We start from the raw sequence: 14,765 nt of genomic DNA, 5'->3' as shown, positions 1-14,765 counted from the left end.
GGCAACGCTACAAAATACGCGAGCTCCGAAATTTTCGAAAAGAAGGACGCGGATTCTGATGAGGATCCGGCGTGAAACCATCTTTGGCTGAAGCACACTTAATTTAAGTATATACCTTCCTCGCCTTATTGCCAGCCGTGTATAGATCTCGACTCTTTATTTCCCTTCTCCGTTTCTAAGATCTTGAAATTATACGTTCTCATCTTGTAAAAATGTAAAAAATGGAGCGTATAGTATACAAATGCGAGGTTAATGGTAGCGCACGATGCAATTCGTGACAATAACGCTCTATCATTTTATTTGTGTGAGCCAGACAAACGACAGGAAACATGTCTGGCTGAGCAGAGTGACGCATTCGATATAGGCAACCAGCAAAAGAGACTCGTTCACGTAGGATTGGATTTTCTCTATGAATACGTATAAATTGTTCTATAGAATTGTCTACCGATAATAATTATAATTTTACAGTTATGGGGAGGCGATAGCGGATGTGCCGGAAGTTACGTTGCGTCACAATTACACGGGATATAGAATATAGGTACATATAAAACACGAACAAAAGACAAAGCCGGCACTACAAAAATTCATTGTGAATCTGCTATTTTATACTCATCTTGCTCGCTACCGCGCCGGCTCTTGCGATTTCTCGCGTTTCGCTCATCCCGCGATCGAGGGTTCTCTTGCGCGGAGTAACGGACGAGCACACACCGTAAAAATGTTTACAGCCCACCGTGAATTTCGAGCGCGCAGTTTTCACGCTGTAGCACTTTAACGGAACGTCATTAGCTTTACGATATAGCCGGTAATTTATAACACCGTTTAATTAACAACGCTTTACGGACAATGCGACGTAATAACGACTGTCACCGCCGATGTCACGACAATATGTTGGCATGAACCTTATACGATCTCTCTTGCAGAGATTCCACGGACGCGTGAAATACTGCACTTAAGTCAATTCCCGGTAAATCGACAGTGAAAGTATGCAAAAGAAATATTTTTTTTAATTATTCTAAAAATTATTTAATCATGCGCGTCCGTCGTATTTTCTGTCCCGTGACATTCATGCGGCAGTTTGTAAAGCGGCGCACTGTTCCCATTATCATGATAAAATTCAAGTTACGTTACACCTGCGGGGAAGTTCAAGGATTTTCTTGGCCCCGCCCTTAGATAAATTATCTGGGAGTCTCTAATTCGAGCCGCATTATGCTAGGAACCCCACGGCCGTGCTAGGTCGTTTATGACTCCATTATTAGCCGGACGATCGATGGTCGAAATGTAGAGGTACAAATACTCGAAATTACTGAGACGAATAGCTCACACTTCCCTCTAACTCGTTAGGGTTCACCGAAAAATCACAGTCTTAAATCTAGATAAAGTCAGGTAAGATATCCTAAATATTTAATGTGCAAATTTATATAAAAAACGCGGCGTCATTAACGCTTTCGTTCGAGAATCTTTTTTCAGAAAATTTCGACTAGCTTATACCCTCTCGAGATAGCGCGCGGTCCGTCCCGAATAGAGTAAACACGTTTCTTTCGCGGTGTGTCGTTGTTAAGGCCCCGAAAGGGCCTACCCCAATCTTTTATATCTCGGCGGATACAATGCCGCCCGGAGGCCTAAACTGGCTAGCATGTAGAAGACATTGTACCCGACAAACATCTGCTCGAAATACAAACCGCTAATAGAAGTGCACAAAGAGATATCACTAAAGAAAAATAGTGTGACAAAAAAGCATAGGGGAAGCGACGAAAACCGAACGAAAAATGGGGCGAACAACCATGTCTACAACCATGTAACGAAAGAAAAGAAAAACCGGGTGAATAATAGAGCTAATGGAGAAGTTTACTCTAAAAGGGATTTACGGCTAATAGCGACATTTCAGTGACAAAAGACCTTATATTTTTAAAGAAAAAAACATTATAAATCGTATCTCGAGATTCAATCGCGGAAGTGTTAACCGTGAGAGTTTCACGATTAGAAATCTTCTACCTCCCGCCGCGCTCTCATAAATCAACCGATGGCGGAATCTACGAGAAAGCGTGGATTTTTTTTTTTAAGCGCAATCGTCGCGGTTACGTGCGCACGTGCGTCCGGTTTTAAGCGCGAACGTCGTCGCTTTTGGAAGCGGCGACTCGAGGCGATCCCGAAGAAGGAACCGAACGAGGAAGAGAAAGAACCGTGTGCGTGGAAAGGGTGGAAAAGAACTTCTCCTCGCTCTTAGTCATTGGTTACTAACGCAGACGTGAGTCCTTTCTAGTGTGGGTCGGCTGAGAGTATTTAATAGGAAGCAACGAGCAACAGGTACGGAGCGAGCTCGCCTTGGGTTACGCCCATTCCGACTCGCGCTTCTCGTCGTACGGCCGCTATTTTCTCTTTATTGGCGTGGCTTTTCTCCCTTCTACGATCTTTCTCGCCGATCGGAAAGCGCCGTCATGATCTCGCACTTGGCCGGCTGGCGCGCACTCGAGAGACCGATACTAGAAAGCTTGAGTAACATATATAACATCCATGTAGACATATCTTAGAGCGATCGGGGAGTTGCATTTTATAATAACGAGCACTCGTCGCGAGTATATCCTTAATAATATAACAGAAATTACTAGTCTGCAAACTGACGTGTTTACGGTAAAGGATAAAGAGGAAAACCAAGATGTGAGTGAATTGATTATTTTAGGATATGCAAATCTTTTGATTATTTTCATCATTTCTCACATCCTGTAAAGCGCACGGATCCAAAGGATCCGACCAAGGACCGAACGGTTGTTGCGAATTCGCGATATAGGTGCTCTCGTGAGACTAAACTAATTTTCCACGAGCAACGATCATCACGTTGATTGTTTTTGTCCGTCTGAGACCGACGTCTCGGACGCCTCGGAGAAAGAGAAGACGAGAGAGCGTAAGGAAGGAAGGAAGGGTGGGAGGGAGGGAGGGAAGAGAAATTTTAAGGAGCGAACGAAACGGAATCCCGTGATGGGCTCTCGGGATCTTTTTAAAGTGCCGCGGTCTTCCGATAATTAGAGGGCAGCCATTGTTACACCGGGGCTTTCGAGTGGAGGGAGAGAACGGGATGAGAGAGGAACGCGCGAGAGAAAAGAGAACCCGGCGGAGAGAGACGGCGGTAGACGGCGAAACGAGACTCTCGGAGAACGGAGAAAAAAGGTCCGGCCTATCCCGCCACGGGAAATATACATGATTTTAAGAGCCGCCACACGGATGGAAACGGTAAACGACGTGAGTGAAATCGAAAGAGGAATAACACGAGCGCGAAGACGCGAAAAGATCGTGAGAACGGGAGAAAATGATGATGTCGAAAGCAAGCGCAGGCCGCACGAGGAAACGCCAGGCGAACATTCGAGATAACTGATTTAACGCTTTTCAGGGAACTTGGAGCGCTCCGCTTCGCGATAACGCGTTTCGACCTGACCACTTTTGCGAATAGCGAGCGGTCCTGAGCGGCTCTGAGATGAGAACTTATCATAAATACATGCAATGTAATGTTAAAATTATTTCTAAATAGATATAATAAATTTATATATAAATACAATGGATAAAATTAATAAATTTATAGATAAATATATAATATATCACTCGATGGGTAATAAACGTACGAAATGTGAAATCAAGGGCATTTCAGAAATATGGCTCAATTGATCTTACCTCAGGAGCAAGCATCGAATCTCCCTCATTATGCCGTATCGTAATTAAGCAACTGCATACTTCATTGCAATCGATGAGATTATTTCAGGCCGCTTCCTCACAAAGTGACCGACGTCCTCGGATATGTAACGACACCACCCGATGAATCACATCGGCAGGCAATTAGCGCGTCTACCGTTTCCATAAATCATCTCCGTCGCTCCTTAACGGCGCGATACAAATTGGGCCACTTGGTCTCGTCTGATAATAACGGGCGGCGCTTTCTCCTCGAAGAGTATCACCTGTGTGCATCGCGTCTTCCACAGTCATACGTCACACGAATGTCGAGCGACTCGAAAGTTTTCCGAAGATGGAGAGCGTATCGTGTCTCGCACGATCGACACGTAACACCTTCGATACGTCACGCTGTAATTTCCATCCGCGTAGCTGCGAAGAAATAACGGCGAGACGCATTTTCTCGAAGTCATTCTCGGATGACTTGCGTTTGCATTTAATATCACGTCGGGCAGCGAGCTGTCTTTAACATGTCCTGACACTTTTGCGTTTAGTAGACGGCGAAAGCACACTGCGCGCGCGTATCGAGAACACGTTACGCGCAAAACGCGTCGTCACGTTAGCTATTATTTCTATCTACACCGTGTAACCGTAGTTGGAGACCCGTCGACATGGATAGCTAGATCGAGCAATCATAGTTTCCAGTTAATTCTGTATGCGGTGTGTCTAACGAGCACCTCACCGATCCAAGTCGTGGATCTCCACAGCGTAGTGAACGCCACGCGCGGACACGAGGCCTCGCCAGCGAGTCGGAATTAAGCGCGGCGAGGACGACGCGTCTCGCAGACGGGACCTCGGTGTCTCGCCTGCATGATAATTGGACCAAGTCCCAGGCCACTGTTTCTCTGATAACAGGTTCTCCGGTTTCGGTGCACCGTTTCCAGCAGGCGGCGGCGGCGGCCGTATCGCGCGCATGCGTCCCCTACCCCCCTTGCGCTTCTCGCTGCACCCCCCGACGTCTCATCTCCTCTTTGAAGAGGTCGTAAAGATAATACCCACATGCTAGCCCGGCAGCATCAGCACGGAAAATTTATCCAGATTCCATTTCAATGGAGATCGTTCGGTGCGATTAATTAACTCGACGGACGAACCAGGATCGCAGGCGGCCATCATGAGGGCTGCTGGGCTGGCATCGGCAGCATCCGCTCGCGGACGGCAGGCCCTATTGTCATTGTTTACGAGCGACCGACGTCGTGTCCGTCTCTCGAGAAATCGACGCGCGGCTCCGTTTACACGGGGTAATTAGAGCGGACTTTTCATCGCTCGGACAATGCGCGTATACATATTCGGATCGAAACGGGATTAGTTTACCCAGGTATTAATTTACCGAAACGCAATTGAAAGCGAATCGCATAATTAGCTGCGCTGGTTAATCATTGTTACAAATATCTCTGCAATATTCTTTAGATATCGTTTAAATTTATATATTTGTTTCGACAGCTCCAGGCCTGGAAATTATTATTATTATTAATTATATATTAATATATTAATAATAATTATTATAGATTATTGTATTTCTTCTATACCGCGAACTGTGCCACTTGTCGTTGTGAAGGATTTAAGATCATTCGCTAAAAGGTAATCGTCGTGCTGACAATGGTGTCTCTCTTCGGGGATCATTCCGGTATATACCTAAGACACGATCTCACGCTCTTTTAGTTAACTGCGAGTCGGGTCAATTTAAGCAGTGGTTTCCCCCGTTCCAAATATCCTTGCCTTTACGATCCATAAAGGGACGAAACTCGCTTTTAGTGGCTATTACACGAATCTCTGGCTCGGCGTAACATTTACGGCTCACGCACCGCGTGTGCGGCAGTCGTTAAAATATATCGCGCGGTCTGCGTGCTCTCGGTGCGCGAGTCCTCTTTACGTTTATAATTAACCATACGCTTTGTCATTTTCTTCCGCGATTCTTCCCCGGCCCCCTTGAACGATAATATATCGTATATTCGGTGGCACCGCTGTTAGAATGAATTTCCAACTTTCTTGACATAAAAATTTCGTTTCAACGGAAAACTCGGTCTCTCCCGAAGCTTACGGCAACTCGGATTAGTCTCATTTTACGACACCGATCCCTAAGATTCTAGGAAAGATCCCGACTCGGCCTTCGGCAGCGTGTTGTGCACGACCCTTTATACGTCGATTCGAGTCTTTCGTACAAATGCGCAGCGGATACGATGTATGTAAAGTATACGAGGGCATAGGAAATATATTGCCGTGTCGGGGTTCTTTGAGAGAAATCACGCGTAGGCGCGCGCGCGCGCGCGAGGCCTCGTTCGAGCCCCGTATCGCAGAGAGAATCCGCGACTTATTAGGCGCCGAAGCGGGCTTCAATTTGCAGCCTCTATTAATACGAGAATCTAGTTCGTTTGCTAGATCGATTATCTGTCCCGAGTGTCTACTGGGCGATCTATCCATCACGCTGATGCAGTAGACTTCTTTGTCTTTATAGATTTACATAAGACTTCACTGAGAGAAGGATGAATTGTGTATGAGATCATCGAGCTCGAGCATTTTCTCAATTTTTTTCTCTCATTGTCAATCTCCATTTTTATTTTAGTAGCGCGTATTCACAAACTTCAGGTAAGAAGGGGAATCTTTTAATTTAGAAGAAATCAATTTATTTAAAATAGAAAAAATTTTTAAGTAGGAAATTGCCTTTTTTTAATTAAGAATGAAGAAAAGAAAGGATTTGTTAGATATGTTACTTACCTTTAGAGGGAAAAGTAGAAGTTTAATTGTTAAATTCGGTCTTTACACCGCAACAGCCTAATATTAATCTAATTTTTTAAATAAAATGTATAACATAGAGAGTCATAAGAGAGACTTGCAAAAATAGTTCTATATTAGGTAAATACAAACAGAAAACTCGCTTAATTTTATACTTCTGCACATATAATATTTGCATATATCTATTCATATAGTAATTTAAAAGGTTACGTGAATGGTCTTCAAGATGTTGATCACAAAAATTTCTTAGCATTTTTTAGGCAAAGATGCGAAAGAGAGGAGAGAATCTTCCCCAATCTACGCCTGTATATTTATATATTTCTTTAATCGAACATTATTACGATAAACGGTTCGTATAACTCGAAATACAAGTATAATTGGAAACAAATAGACGACATTATCTAGAGTTGGGGCCATGCCCCGTTCTCGGTTCCTCCCTCTCTTTCTATTCGACCATCTTTCGCCGGAATTTATTGCGTCAACGAGTTGATTATCGAGGAGCCGATCAGAATTTACGCACCTGAGCGATCTCACGCACGACCAAGCACTTTTTACGCTTCCCTCGTCAGCGTCTATGAATATTAATAAGGTTGGCGGATCGACGAAATCCTCAACGCGCTGGAAGATATTTCTGTTACCGCGGACGCAGTATTGCATCGAATTTAATTAATTACTCCGATCGATTCTTACAAGTGGGCGGTTCGTTCATAGCTCGATCTCGTCTTGTTGCAGAATTTACGATCACCTTTCTATTTTTAGCACAGAATCAAACTCTTTATTCTTACCTCCCTCCTCAGTCCCCCGGTTTATTTCAATGGCAAATGAGAATAAGATTTATCATTGTTGGCGCAATTAAAATGACATTTCATTTTGTATGCGCCATTGAAATTGAATGGGGATTAAGAATGGAGCTAAAAATAGAAACGAAACATATCAACGGATTAATAGAATTTGGTGAGCTACGAAAAGCGATGTTAGTATTCATCATAGTTGAGTATATATTTTATGTCCTTCATATTTTTAGCGCCTTTTGCGCTGTGTTTTGGTTTCAGCTTTTGAATGCCTATGTTCTTCTCAAGAAGATCACAGGGAGCCAGTTCTATCGATACATTGACCGCGCGATCAAAGTGGCTCACGCGGCAGGAATTTCGTCTCGCTTCCTCGAACTCCGTCTCTCCGCTGCGTGTTCGTCCAGCTATCGAGAGACGTATACGGAGAGCGCGTCTCTTGCGCGGGAAATAATTACTCGTGGCAATTAACCGCGTGTATAATTAACTGATAAATTGATGCGTTAACTGCTCGCCATTACGCACATTCGAGATTGATCGTCCGCGAGATGGGCCGATATTTAAATCAAAAGCAATTTACGGAACGTTCGTACGCGGGACGCGTACGGTATATACCCGTCTACTTTCATACGCGCAACGCGCAAACTTGAGGTATTTTATCGAGGAGTCGGCTCTCGCTTACAAAGACCTCTAGCAACTCGCACGATATAAATCTATCCTTCTTTGTCGCAGCGGGAACCGATAGAGTAAAGGAACGATTTTTACAACGTGCATATTTGCGAGTGTCACTCGATCATGTATTTATGGGATAAAAGTGGACTCTTATGTATATACGCCACAAACTATCCGTAATCTTATTCTTCATTGAAACCGCGCCGTAAATCAGCGATTGGTCATGCTCGATTAGATCGCATATTACGTACGGAGACCTATTATTACATTTCGTAAATCCCACAGACGCGCATGCCGTCGCGTATCACGGCTAGGTAGAACGCACATAGCGCATGCCCTTCGAAGAGATAATTATCTAATATTATTTATTTACCGATATTATACCGGGGGGTCGGTCCCGTCGTTGAGCCGCTGGAAACCGCGCCGTGTCCGGAGAATTCCATTAGAAAGGAAAACGTAACTGTCTCTCTCGGGTATTTCGAAACTTCCGGTATAATTAACGCACAAGTTGGTACGCGCAGGCGGATTTCTCACCCACCACACGCGATTCCTCTCGCTCGCTTGCTTGCCCGCGCCTCGCGGATGACATTAATAAACACCTATTACGCGCAGGACGACGTCGCCGTTCCTCATCGTAAAATTGTTCGCGAGGATGAGAAACCGCCACGGACGTGAGAAATTATCGTCTTAAAACGGGAATCGCGGGGACAAGGGGGGGAATTAAGACACGTGCAATTAATTAATAGAGAAATTATTTATTAAAACACTGGCGTCTCTTGACAGCGTAATTGGAGGTTCTATAATTCTTAAACAGGAATCCCCGTGTCTCCGTCTTGAGCAATTTCGAGTGAGAGGGGGGAAAAACGTGAACCCAGACGTTTATTTGTTTAATGCAAATTTATTTATTGATTTGCACCCGCTTAAAAATTATTATCATTTATAATGAAATCTTGACGAGAGAGCATTACTTGAAAAGACAAAATCCATTTCGCATCGCAATTGAACGATCAGCGATAGCAGTTGTATACTTACATTAGCAATTACTAATAGACCGTGAACTCTCTCACAGCAGCTTTTATTGTACCATAAATCACTCGGTCATGTGAATGTAATAGATAAAATATCTCTCTATACCGTACCACATCGTATTTCGTCTAATGACACAAATCGTTGTAATTGCGATGTCGTTTTTCTAGCGAGTGGTACAGCAGGGGATACATTTCAGTCGAACTAATTGGAATAATAATTATTTATGCATACCAAGATAAACCAATCATTGTATCTTATCGCGAATATTATCGATACAAGCAAGTAATAGTTTGATAATTATCGAACTGATTGATCGCCGGGAGCGATCTCGCGTTCTGGAAAACGGTAAATCTTCCTAATCGCGTTGGAGAGGAGCGATACGAATCGATTTCCCATCCGCATCTTCGTGCAGAGTTAATCCCATCTCTTTCAACTCAGGATTATCTGACACGCCCGTTTTTTTACACTTTTTAATAATTTCCTGGTTCTCAGGATTGTCTTCGCACAAATTTCTCAAAGCGAGAGTGGTCCATTGTGAGATAACTGCATATAAATTATCGATGATAAAACGAATGAAAGTAGAAAAAGAAGGCAAAAGTAAAGTAAAATTACACTTACGTGGATTCCTCGCGTCTATGCTAGTACAATCCAGAAGCAATGGAATTCCATCTATTTCACGAAACTGAAATCACACGTGTTACATCGTTATAATTCTTTATTTATACTTATTTATAGTTATTTATACTTATTTATAGTTAAAAAAAATGTTTTGAAGTGGTTCGCGAACCTTTTTGACACACACACATACGCGCGATCGATTGGTGTTGATGCTTAACGTAAATATTTTCGTACCAATGACAGATTTATTACAACAGGATGATGAACAAAAAATTATCTACATCTTACTATCGTGACTACGGCGATGTACATGTCATCCTTGATACTAGGAGAGACCGAATTAATGTTCCGCCCGCAGGCTCGTGTTTCCGCTCTGATTCATCATAACTAATTTATCTGTCAATATGCATGCGACGCGAACTTTGTCATCCCGCGGATCCGCTAAACTCGCAACGCGTATATCAGATTTCGATCATCTCGCCGCATCTCTCAGTCAGATGGAACACTTAATTTCGCTTTGTCCGACACGACAGGCCGCGCGTACTACTGCGTATCTTTTGTTCGCGTATTCCGTATCATCCGCGCGCGCGGGAGATGCAATCAGCGGGAGAGAAATATCGATTTACCGGTACACGCATAGCGCACAAGCGTGGCGCGCAACAAAAGCCAAATTTATATTTTGTAACTGTCGAGGTTCTCTACTTGCTTTGAAAATAACCTATCATCATTCACGGGGGTATAATTTTAATCCCTTTGAGTAACGGAATAACGCCGGAGCGTTCTGTGTGGCCGGCGACTCAGACGGCGGCCAACACAGGCGCTTGTATGATCATTCTTTTTCCTCTCGTGCGAAGCTTAAGATACACCGAGTGTTCTCGCAACGTATAGCTGAATATTTGCTAAGGTACTTGATTTTTTGTCAAGCTTATATAACACGCTATTTATTTATATAAAGATTAATCATTCTGTAGATAAATTAGAAAGTTAGAAAAAAAAATAGACCAAACACGTATTTGTCGTAAATATATAATAGTTAAAAAATGGGAGTACGATAAACATCCTGCAAGCATCAATTTACGATAAAAAGAAAGAATTCAAGAATTATAATTTAAAAAAAGTAAAAAATTAAGAATCGATATAAAGAAGAAATCAAGAATTATAATTTAAAAAAAGTAAAAAATTAAGAATCGATATAAAAAAGAAATCAAGAATTATAATTTAAAAAAAGTAAAAAATTAAGAATTTAAAGAATTTATCATGAATAGCAATAATAAAAATTGGATATATGTGTGTATTTTAGTTATCTTTTCTTTTTCCATTTTGTTTTCTATTTTTTAAATTTTATTACATACATATCGATAGTCACGATCGCTCAGAATATGACGTTCTAATTCTTCTCACGGCCACGAGGCGCACTTGTCCGAATCAAATGCTTAAGATCGGTAAGGAACGTTTCTTATCGACGCCAGATAAATATCGTAAATTTCACATTTACCTTTTTCATACATAAAATATATTTAACATGAATTTTTCATGTAATCACACTTACCAGATCTTGACACATTTTGTTTCTGTATACTACGTTTGCAATGACTCGTATCAATCCCGCTTTAAAGCCATATGCGGGATGGTGTTCTGGATCACCCAGTAATGCCTCGCGTGCCTCACTCCTCCCTGGAGCATGAGGTGCCGATTTACTTAACTGCGTTATCGGAGTAAAATAATTATCTGCTTCCTTTCCCATCATATGTAAGGACATCAAAAGGTCTACAAATACAATGCAAACTCTTATCAGTTTTACATCCAATGAGATTGTACTGGAAACTGATTGTACTTACATTTACAGTTAATAAGCAAACACCTGACATTCTCTGAGATCTCGCATCGTATAGTAAGAAATCCCAGAATTTGAAGAATAAGGATAATTTCTGTGGGATCTACGCTATTCACATATGTGTCCACGGTCTTCAAAATAAGATCGCTTTTCTTGCAAAATGTTAACGCCAGAAACTCAGCCGATTCCTTTTTGAGCACTGTATTATTAGATTCCCAAGATTCCCAGACGTAATAATCATGGATAATATCAAGTAACAATATCTTGTCGCTCATAGTCATACTACTATACACATCTTCAAATACATTCGGTCGACGTAACAGGAAAAACAGCGCATCAATTGCAGCTGGAATCTCATTATCGGAAGGTTTCAGTAATAGTTTACATAGATCTTTCTCATCCATTGTTAAATAGTTGGTTTGTAACGCATTGTACACGTATTTGCAAGCCACATCGGCAACTACGAGGGCTGTGATGAAATCACCATATTGCGTGTACCTCCTAAAAATAATTAAAATAATCTCCAACAAATGACATAAAAGATTATAAGAAATATATATAATTATATGTAAACTTACAAAATGGCTCGTTTCAAATTATTACAATTTAAACAGCTCAGAGTATCGTTGTCTGCAAATGTTGCATTCGAACGACCTTGCATAAATAATAAATTGCTTAAAAATTGAACGCTGAGCCTAAAGATGTCCAACTTTGGCTCAAACAAGCGTTCTCTGAAATTGCCATGCGTCGTAACGTAATCTACAGCCCATTCTATCACTCCATCGTAGGGAAAATGAGAATCATGGGGATAGTCACAGTCGCAGTCTTGCTTGCACAAGTCACTTTCAACTAATTCGTCATATAAATTTTTGCTGTATTTAACAGATTCCACATTCTTTATCGTATGTCGTTTACATTTGTAACTATCAATGCAAGAGTTTCCCACACATTTTAGGCACAAGATTTTAATCTCATCTGAGGTATCCTCGCTTACGAGTAACTGACACATCTGTGCCAAGATACTTGCATCAGGCATCGCCCTGAAACGTAATAATGTAATATATATTTTACACAATTATCTCAGGTCAATTGGCAGGCAGGTAAATATTGTTTCATACGTACTCTGATCCCTCCCTAACAAAATACTTCGGTTTGACATATTGCAGTAACTGATCCCAGTCCTTTTTATTTATAATCGTTTTTAATTCTTGCGAGTTAATGTCTGCCGTCATTTTCGATCGACAAAATCGCCACTATTTATTCGCTTATCGCTGTAAGAAGCTTTTTGCAAGCACGTATCAATCGACAACAATTGACAAATCGACAGGACAGAACACGTGAATATCGTAAACAGTCGACAGTCGTGAATGAGCAGTTGCCACTGTTGCTAGTTGGTTATGAGTTGGTAACTCTGATCTGTGCTTGGCTGTTTGCAGCGCTGACGTATCCCGTTGGAAATGCGGCCTGAAGTATCCCCCAACGTTACGTTACTGCCACTGCTGCTCCATTGCACTTAATTATCCGCGACTCTCTCTCCGTGACTAGCGTTTGTGACAAGTCGGCATTTTGTACTTCTACGCCTGCCTTTAATAAAAATAAAGCGTTTAAGGTAAACTTGTAACTTGAGTTTGAAAACACTTTACGTTAAATATCACATTTGTCATCATACTTGAGATTCATTCGCGGAATACTCAGTTTCGTTTTGCCATGTCATTCTTGGTTAACCGATCTACTTAGTTTGTTATTCTGTCAGTTTAAGCCTTTATCCCTTTCTGTTGATACTCGAGCGTTTCGTTCCGCATTGTAATTACATATAACAGTAGATGACCTAATTTTATAACTTTATCAAATATATTTGTCGTTTTTAGTAGCGCTTAACCTCAAATTTTGTTTCTACAGGACGTTTTTGATCATAATTTCGATTTTACATTGTTTTCTTGACAATTTAGACACAAATAATCGAATGTAATGTAAAATAGTTAAGTGTAACAATTTATATACATATGTCACGTATGTCTAACTTATGAATCTTTTAATTTTTGTTTCTAGATGTTTCTAACGCGTTCCGAATACGATCGTGGAGTAAACACCTTCTCGCCGGAGGGAAGATTATTTCAAGTCGAGTATGCCATAGAAGCTATAAAGCTCGGCTCGACCGCCATCGGAATCGCCACAACGGAGGGAGTCGTTCTGGCAGTGGAGAAACGTATTACTTCTTCTTTAATGGAACCGACAACCGTAGAAAAAATTGCAGAAATCGATAGACATATAGGATGTGCGGCGTCCGGTTTGATGGCCGATTCGCGGACAATGATCGACAGAGCTCGAGTCGAATGCCAGAATCATTGGTTTGTCTACAACGAAAGAATGACGGTGGAGTCGACTGCTCAAGCTGTATCTAATTTAGCTATACAGTTTGGAGACAGCGACGATGATGGCACTGCCATGTCCAGACCATTTGGTGTAGCAATGTTGTTCGCTGGAATCGACGAGAAAGGACCACAGCTGTATCACATGGATCCATCTGGTACTTTTGTTCAATTTGATGCAAAAGCTATAGGATCCGGTAGCGAAGGAGCTCAACAAAATCTTCAAGAAGTATATCATAAGGTAATTTGCTTTATTATTAAATTAAGTTAAATCATTGTTTGTTGAAACTGCGAGTTTTCTAATAAATATCGTTGTTGCAGTCCATGACGCTTAAGGAAGCGCTGAAAGCTGCGCTGACAATATTGAAGCAAGTAATGGAAGAGAAACTGAACGACACCAATATCGAAGTGATGACAATGACGCCCGGACAATTGTTTCACATGTTTAGCAAGGCAGAATTACAAGAGGTGATCAAAGATATTGCTTAAAATTTATATATGTATACAGGTACAAGATATAACAAACGATTTCACGGTACACTAGATCGCGGAGAGAAAAACAAATTTCTTAATTGAATAGCGTGTAATGCAAATGTAAATTATATCTCCACTTTACACACGGAGCAAATACTTTACGTCTGTATATTTAATATTTTCATTTATCGTCTTTAAAAAGAAAATATTAAGAGGAAAGAGTAAACTTGGAATGGATTTATACCTTTTCATATATTCTAATCCTTTAATACGCTTCCCTTGATTATTTTTATGCTGAAATTTTATTTAAAAAAATACAATTTTTATTACGAAATAATTTAGTGTTAAAATAAAATTTAATTGAAATGTATGTCCATACATACGTACGTACTACATGGTTTCTACTAAGAAAATGTCGATATTGATTAAAGAATCTGTTGTTAAAAATAATGTGCAAGAAATGAGACAATTTGTATCCTAAACACACACAAAAATATGTGTATATGTTTGGTTATATATATTCATTTGCCGTCTTTA

The 14,765-nt window shown here is 41.1% G+C and overlaps 3 protein-coding genes across 4 annotated transcripts in view; 1 reads left to right on the top strand and 2 right to left on the bottom strand.

The window, feature by feature from the left end:
* LOC112465385 (protein Wnt-7b) overlaps positions 1–4,539 on the bottom strand; it is a 49,450-nt gene extending 44,911 nt beyond the window's left edge. For both annotated transcript variants that reach the window (XM_025032910.1, XM_025032911.1), the window contains exon 1: positions 3,661–4,539. In XM_025032910.1, the coding sequence (XP_024888678.1) occupies positions 3,661–3,689 (29 nt within the window). In that variant the 5' untranslated portion in view covers positions 3,690–4,539. The remainder of the gene's footprint in view (positions 1–3,660) is intronic.
* A 4,100-nt stretch (positions 4,540–8,639) lies between these two features.
* LOC112465382 (ataxin-10) lies at positions 8,640–12,743 on the bottom strand. The gene is made up of 6 exons (XM_025032905.1): positions 12,508–12,743; positions 11,964–12,425; positions 11,390–11,886; positions 11,101–11,318; positions 9,552–9,615; positions 8,640–9,476 (listed from the first exon to the last, which is right to left on the bottom strand). The coding sequence occupies exons 1-6, from the start codon at positions 12,615–12,617 to the stop codon at positions 9,289–9,291; spliced, it is 1,539 nt and encodes a 512-aa protein (XP_024888673.1). The 5' UTR covers positions 12,618–12,743; the 3' UTR covers positions 8,640–9,288.
* Positions 12,744–12,886: 143 nt separating this feature from the next.
* On the top strand, positions 12,887–14,477 carry LOC112465383 (proteasome subunit alpha type-5). The gene is made up of 3 exons (XM_025032906.1): positions 12,887–12,994; positions 13,435–13,995; positions 14,076–14,477. Exons 2-3 carry the CDS (start codon positions 13,435–13,437, stop codon positions 14,241–14,243), a joined length of 729 nt encoding a protein of 242 aa, XP_024888674.1. The 5' UTR covers positions 12,887–12,994; the 3' UTR covers positions 14,244–14,477.
* Positions 14,478–14,765: the final 288 nt, after the last annotated feature.

This window comes from Temnothorax curvispinosus, unplaced genomic scaffold (genome assembly GCF_003070985.1).
Source record: "Temnothorax curvispinosus isolate PA1 unplaced genomic scaffold, ASM307098v1 QBEX01015150.1, whole genome shotgun sequence".
Classification (NCBI taxonomy): domain Eukaryota; kingdom Metazoa; phylum Arthropoda; class Insecta; order Hymenoptera; family Formicidae; genus Temnothorax; species Temnothorax curvispinosus.
The sequence above is the reverse complement of the archived record's forward strand: the minus strand, read 5'-3'. Positions and strand labels throughout refer to the sequence as shown.